We start from the raw sequence: 7451 nt of genomic DNA on the forward strand, positions 1-7451 counted from the left end.
TGAAGCCGTCAGGCCCTGGCGCCCGATCACTAGGCAATAGGCATAGCCTTGATCACTGCCCAGACCTCTGCCGCAGTGAATGGTGTTTCCTGGTCTGACAGATCGATAGCATGAATCTCGAGCGCTTGGAAATCGAGCGTGACTCCGTCGAACTCAGCTGTCCCGAACACTGCCACGAAGTGTTCGTGCAGCGCCGGCGCCATGCCATCGTGGTCAGCCACGACGTGTCCCGCAAAGCTTATCTCCAAAATCCTAGCTCTGCGTCCAGCTCCGAGGATGGATGAAATTGTGGACAAAATCAGAATGCCTTCGTCAGAACCCATCCATCCACGACAACTACAAGTACATCCAGCGGGCTGCAGTACTCATATGGAAAAAGAAGATCCCCGTGCTGCTGCTCAAGCTTGACATCTCCAACGTAGTCTGTGTCATCCAAAACGAGACGTGTTCTCGTGGAGGATTCAAGAGTCATTTGCATGTAGATTAGGCTAGTTAGCAAGTTAGAGTGTGCGTGTGTTGCACAACAGGTTGTTAGCTAGCACTACGGGATACTGTGTATTTACCGAGTGTGAGTAACACTCGGCAAATAGTGCTACACACTCGGCAAACTCTTTACCGAGTGCCACACTCGGTAAAGTGGACTCGGCAAACAACGACTCGGTGAAGTTATTTTACCGAGTGTCTAATATCGGCACACTCGGAGCAGAGCGTTACCGAGTGCTACAACGACACTCGGTAAACAATTATGACTTGACGGTCGTCAGCCTCCAAACTGACCGTTAACGGCGACGTTTACCGAGTGTCACTAGCAGCACTCGGTAAATAAATTAGCATTTCGTGATTAAAACAATTCCGCAAATAAATTTTTTGAATAATGTTTACCGAGTGTAGCTCCTAACACTCGGTAAAAGAATAACTATTTTCGTGATTAAAACAATTCCGCAAATAAACTGCAGGAATAATGTTTACCGAGTGTTCCCACTCGGTAAAAAGTAGTCAAATATTTCCGAGTGGGGACGCGGCACTCGGTAAAAAATGGCACACTCGGCAAAATTCACAGAATCAGAACCAATTTGGTTCTGTTCGCTGTTTTACCGAGTGCTACATGAAACTCGGCAAAAGTCATCAACTCATTTTAATATTTGAGCTGAACAAACAATGATATTTGAGCTGAACAATTCCGCAAATAAAGTCATCAACTCTAAACATGAAAGTCATCAACTCATTTTAATATTTGAGCTGAACAAACAATGATGCTACATGAAACTTCATGTATTGTCACAACCAAACTCATGAAAGAGTGTATGCATGAAGTTCCAGTGGCTTAGGGCATTTACCGGTGGCGGCGGCGGTGGAGGACCGCCCGGTGGCGGCGGTGGTGGAGGGGAGGAGGCGGCCGCGGCCGCGGCAGTCCCGCGGTGGCGGCGGGTGACCGCCCTCCCCCGGTGGCGGCGGCTGTGGGGGACCGCCCGGTGGCGGCGGTGGTGGAGGGGAGGAGGCGGCCGCGGCGGTGGGGAGGCGCCGGCGACAGCGGGGAGGCGCTGGCGACGGCGTGGAGGGGAGGAGGCGGCTGCGGCGGTGGGGAGGCGCCGGCGACGGCGGGGAGGCGCCGGCGACGGCGTGGAGCGCGCGGGCGCGGGGAGGCACGGGCGCAAGTGCGGGGGACGGCGGGGAGGCGCCGGCGCGGGGGACGGCGGCGGTGCGGCGGGGATGCGCGGGCGTATGCGGTGTGTGTGTGTGTGTGTCTGTGCACGATTTGAGAGAGAAACGACTAAGTGTTGAATGCTTCTGTTTACCGAGTGCCTAGATGTACGGCACTCGGTAAACTCAAGCACCGCAGCCCAATGACATGTGGGCCTGGTACATGTTTACCGAGTGCCCAGATCTACGGCACTCGGTAAACAGAAGCACCGCAGCCCAATGACATGTGGACCTGGTACATGTTTACCGAGTGCCCAGATCTACGGCACTCGGTAAACAGAAGCACCGCAGCCCAATGACATGTGGGCCTGGTACATGTTTACCGAGTGCCCAGATCTACGGCACTCGGTAAACAGAAGCATGGCAGTCCACTGTGGCAGACAGGTGGGCCGTGGCTAACCTTTATCGAGTGTTTGAGGTCACACTCGGTAAAAGTATCCATTATTTCATGCAAAACAAAAAAGAAAAAATGCCAATTTAATCCTAAAATTCACCAAACTTTCACATGAACTATTTCATGTCATCTATTTACTATCTAAAAAATTCCAAGTTCAAATCATAATGTTGAATTTCACTCTTAATAGAAATCCTACTCGTCATTGTGAATGTTTAGCGTCTCTTTGGGAGATGTACCGGTTCGGCAGCGACGAATGTAAAAATACTTCCGAAACGTTATGAAAATTTTTCTATAACATAGATGTATGCTTCAATGTTAATTCTTCCAATCTCGTGATTTATCGAGTTCGATTTTAATTATTACAATTAAATTTACACGATATGTACCTAATTTTCATAAAGAATGAAAATTTTGTGAAATATAGTAAATAAATCAAAATAAACACCATATTTTGGAATGGAGTACTAAATATCATATGTGGATAGAGGAAAAAGAATGAAGGGAAAAACAAGAAATTTGGTTGAATTTTACCGAGTGTTGTGCCAATACACTCGGTAAAAGATAGTGTTTACCGAGTGTTGTGCACTTACACTCGTTAAAACTTTATTATTACCGAGTGCAAATACTTCTACCGAGTGTGACACTCGGTAAACAATTTCGGTCTTTTTTATTTGCTATGAGCGCTTGATGGGCGGAGCTGTTGTTACCGTGATGTTTGCCGAGTGTATGCTCATAACACTCGGTAAACATGTCATGCCGTGACGCCGTTTGGCGCACGGTTGCTATCCTAGGTGACGTGGCACCTCAATACCAAGTGGCTGTTTTTACCGAGTGCGCCCCTTCGGTAAACTTGTAGTTTTACCGAGTGTCTGAAGTTACCGAGTGTGCTGACTCGGTAAAGCGGTCGACTACCGGGTGTTTATGTTTTCCGAGTGTTGGCACTCGGTAAGTACTGTTTTCCGAGTGCCTCGACTTTTGACACTCGGTAATTGTCGGGGCACTCGGTAACTACACAGTCTCCGGTAGTGTAGTCTCTAGGACTTGCATGTGTTGAGTATACGATAGAGTAGTATTAGCCACTGCATGTTAGCCAGGCACGTTTGGAGGCGTAAGTGGTCAGAGGACCGTTTCATGCGGCGTACGTGCAGCATATGAGTGTGTGGCTCGAAAGCTGTGGAACGTGCGTGCACACATGAGACCCGGGCAGTAGTGGCTCCCGTGTGCATGTGGGCAAGACTATTTAGCCGTGTATCCTGTTTAGTTCAGGTGCGTCGAGTTGTGTATCTTCCAGTTAATAAAGCCAACATACAGGCTGTCCGGTGGCCGGGGCGTTCATCGTCAGCAAAACTCGCGTCCACTGTTCATCTTCCACCTCCGTCTCCTCTCGTGTGTGAGCGTGTGAGTGCAGTTCGTGCTGCCCAGGGCCAACAATTGGTATCGGAGCCGGTGTATGTACTACGGTGGTTCCTTTAGTCCACCACGAGAGCCGCCGAAGAAGAAGCGCGTGATCCCACGCAGAGGTCTGACGGCAACGACGTTGGCCAGTGGTGATGTGAAGGAAGGCACCAGCTCGCCGTGTACGGTCGTGGTGGAGCACGGTTTTGGTGGCGTCGAGATCCCGAAGCTGACGAAGACGAACTACCACGAGTGGGCACTTGAAGTGCAGTGCAACCTGGAGGGCATGGAGCTTTGGGATGCCGTGGAGGGCGGCAGCGCTGAGCGCGGCAAGGATCGACGGGCACTGGCTATCATTCTACGCGGTGTGCCACCGGAGATGAAGTCTAGGCTCGTCGCGAAGAAGACGGTCAAGGAGGCTTGGGAGGCGATCAAGTCGCTGTGCGTGGGAGACACGCGTGTGCAAGAAGCCAAGGCGCAGCACCTCCTCAAGCAGTTCGAGAACGCGGCGTTCAAGGACGGCGAGGCGATCGACGACTTCGCCGTGAGGATCGGCTCCATCGCCGCGGAGCTGTGCGAGTTGGGGGAGGACATAGAGGACGAGCGCGTCGTCAAGAAGATGCTGCGGGTTGTGCCATCGAGGTTCAACCAAATTGCATGCTCCATCGAGATGTTCGCCGACTTCAAGAAGATGTCGCTAGAGGAACTCGTCGGCAGGCTGCGCGTGGCGGAGGAGCGTTGCGGCGGCGTCGAGCTTGGAGGCGAGCGCACCGGGCAGCTGCTTCTCACGGAGGAGCAGTGGGAGGCACGTCGTCGTCAGCGACGCAACAAGGACCGCGCACATGCGGGCGATGCGTAGAACGACCGTGGTGGTGGCCGCGGCGGTGACAACGATGATGACGGGAGCAACAGCACCTACTTTGAGTACGGCGAGGGCAAGTCAAAGAACAAGAAAGGCAAGTGCTACAACTGCGGCGAGCGAGGACATTTCTCCCATGAATGTCCAAAGAAGAAGCAGGAAGAGGCGTTGCTTGCAAAGGCCGATAACGAAGCAACCCTTCTGTGATAAAACGTTGAGTGCGCAAGTCAAGATTAGGGGAGGCAATGTTAGGAATAATCATGACTTGGTTATTTGAGTTATTGCATATATGCCATGTACATGTGTGTCATGTACGTAGTCTGTGTCATCCAAAACGAGATGTGTTCTCGTGGAGGATTCAAGAGTCATTTGTATGTAGATTAGGCTAGTTAGCAAGTTAGAGTGTGCGTGTGTTGCACAACAGGTTGTTAGCTAGTCTCTAGGACTTGCATGTGTTGAGTATACGGTAGAGTAGTATTAGCCACTGCATGTTAGCCAGGCACGTTTGGAGGCGTGGCTTGGTCAGAGGACCGTTTCATGCGGCGTACGTGCAGCATATGAGTGTGTGGCTCGAAAGCTGTGGAACGTGCGTGCACGCATGAGACCCGGGCAGTAGTGGCTCCCGTGTGCATGTGGGCAAGGCTATTTAGCCGTGTATCCTGTTTAGTTCAGGTGCGTCGAGTTGTGTATCTTCTAGGTAATAAAGCCAACATACAGGCCGTTCGGTGGCCGGGGCGTTCGTTGTCAGCAAAACTCGCGTCCACTGTTCATCTTCCACCTCCGTCTCCTCTCGTGTGTGAACGTGTGAGTGCAGTTCGTGCTGCCCAGGGCCAACAGTAGTTTCACCTTTTTCTGCCCCTTGCGATGAGGTGGAAGTAGGCAGTGTTGGTGTCTTCGTCACTGAGTTGACGGATGCGAGACCGCTGCCTGGCCATTGTGCGCTCCAAAGAGGATAGGCCGAGGCAGCGCATCTTTATGCGTCTTCTCAGACCAGACTCCTCTTCTGATAGTTGGCGGTGCTCTTGGGCAGTGTCGAGGCGCAAAACGAGTTCGCGCGCCATCAGTAGCTACAACTTGATCTCACCGAGTTTGGTAGCAGCCCAACGCTTGAGCTCCCATAGCAGATTTCGTAGCATTTCATCAAGGTAGACCAATGGATCCCATGTTGATGATTGGCGCCACCATACCATTGCCAACACTTCACCAAAGTCATCAAACTTGGGCCAGAATAGCTCAGAATGAAACCGAGCCTTTGTCATCTGACCCAAGTTGGTCTGTAGTAGCAGTGCGCAATGGTCCGAAGCGTCGGAGCCAAGTCCTCTCAGGTGCAAGTTCGGGAATCTTTCGTCCCAGATGATGGAAACCAGTACTCTGTCGAGGCGCACCAGTGTGGGTGAGTCACGTTCATTGCTCCATGTAAATGAACGCACGTGCAGGTGCAGGTCTTGTAGCTCAAGGGTGGCCACAGTTCTCCTGAAGCGGCGCAGATTTGCTCTGTCGATCCGGTCGTTGTTCTTGTCTGCCTCACTGAGGATGAGGTTAAAGTCCCCTGTGAGCGCCCATGGCCCATCACAAGCATCTCTGATGGCCTCCAACTCGTCCAAGAAGAGAATCTTGTCCTCATCCTCTCGAGGGCCGTAGACTGAAGTCGGCCACTGAAAGTGCATCTAGCCCTTTAGTGAGTTTTGGATGATTGAATGACAATGTAATTAAAGGTCTAACCTATTTTCTAAGTGTTGGACAGGAATTTGATTATCTCACAGGTACTTGATAAAAGCTAAAATAATATGTTGTTGTATAAACAATCTAGTTCAAACACAAGACAACAATGCAAATGTAATTCATGCAAGGCTTATTCATTGTGAGATTTCTATGATTTATGATAAAAGCAAGCATGTTGAGAATTGATTAATGAGACATGAGGGTTGCATATGGAATGATCTCTCCTTTGAAGCTTGCTACATTGAAATGAAAAGACAACTTGAGCGCGGTCGAAACCCTAACCTCGATGTCATACTCCTACGAACTTATTTCCTTGTGGGAATCCTAATACTCGTGGTACGTTTCCACGTCAAAGTCATAGCCTTCTTCCGTGCCGAAGTATGTAGGTCAACAACGGATGAGTACATACGTACTCAGCAAACCCTAACCATAGGGTGGAAATAGAAGTGTAGTGGTGATTATAATTAAGGGTTGGGTCCTAGCGGAGTATTACCATTCCCGCTAGTACCCAAATTAGCATCAATTCCATTACCAATTTCATTACACATAAAAGTAAGTCTTATCATAGTATCCCATCCAAGCATTTGCCTATTCCAAGGACGTGGCTATTCGAATAGGTTTAAGTAACTCTGCAGAGGTGTACAAATTTCCCCACACGATAGGTGCAACCTCATCCATGATCAGTGGACGAAATAGACCTAACAAGACCTCGTACCCAAATATACGCGACCTTAGATGTCCATATAACTCTACTATGGCTTCTCAGGGGTTGTGTCGGGTTCATAAACCCAGGGTCCCTCGAGGACCGGCTTCCACGCCCGGGCTCGGCCCAGGAAAACAACATACAGTTCATGGGCCGGCCCAAGAATCTAAAACACAACGGGCCAGAAGGGCAGTCCGGTCGCCGACCGGAAGGTCTACCCAAAAGAATAAGTGCCCGTTCGTCAGCTTCTTCGGCCCACCTTTCCGACCGGAGCACTCGCTTCAGGCACCAGCCGTCCCCAAGCAGTCTCTCCAATCGGAAGGCCTGGCCCAAAACGCTGCTTCCTACTCCGACCCCACGACTCCGACCCCACGACCGGGGCTCGTGGGAACCCTGCTCACCGCTCTTCTCCGACCGGCGCACTGAGAGCTGACTGGAGCCATCCGACCGGGGGCACCCTGTTTGGAAGGAACCATAAGACGTGCGGAGAAAGGCAAGGCATGGCTCACAAGTCAAAACCACTGTACCAGGGACCATACCCTGCACGAAACAGTGCTCTGCAGCCACCCTAACACAAAGTATTGTAGGGGCCGCTAACAACTCCCATACGGTAAGCCCCCCGCGTGTCTCTGGACATCAATCACAGTATGGGCTCCAGGATTTGCCATACCGGG

General features: G+C 51.1%; 1 protein-coding gene across 1 annotated transcript; it reads right to left on the bottom strand.

Moving 5' to 3' along the window:
• Window positions 1–5419: 5419 nt before the first annotated feature.
• On the bottom strand, window positions 5420–6019 carry LOC136463392 (uncharacterized). The gene has a single exon (XM_066462395.1). The coding sequence runs from the start codon at window positions 6017–6019 to the stop codon at window positions 5420–5422; it is 600 nt and encodes a 199-aa protein (XP_066318492.1).
• Window positions 6020–7451: the final 1432 nt, after the last annotated feature.

Source organism: Miscanthus floridulus, chromosome 1 (assembly GCF_019320115.1).
Source record: "Miscanthus floridulus cultivar M001 chromosome 1, ASM1932011v1, whole genome shotgun sequence".
Taxonomy (NCBI): domain Eukaryota; kingdom Viridiplantae; phylum Streptophyta; class Magnoliopsida; order Poales; family Poaceae; genus Miscanthus; species Miscanthus floridulus.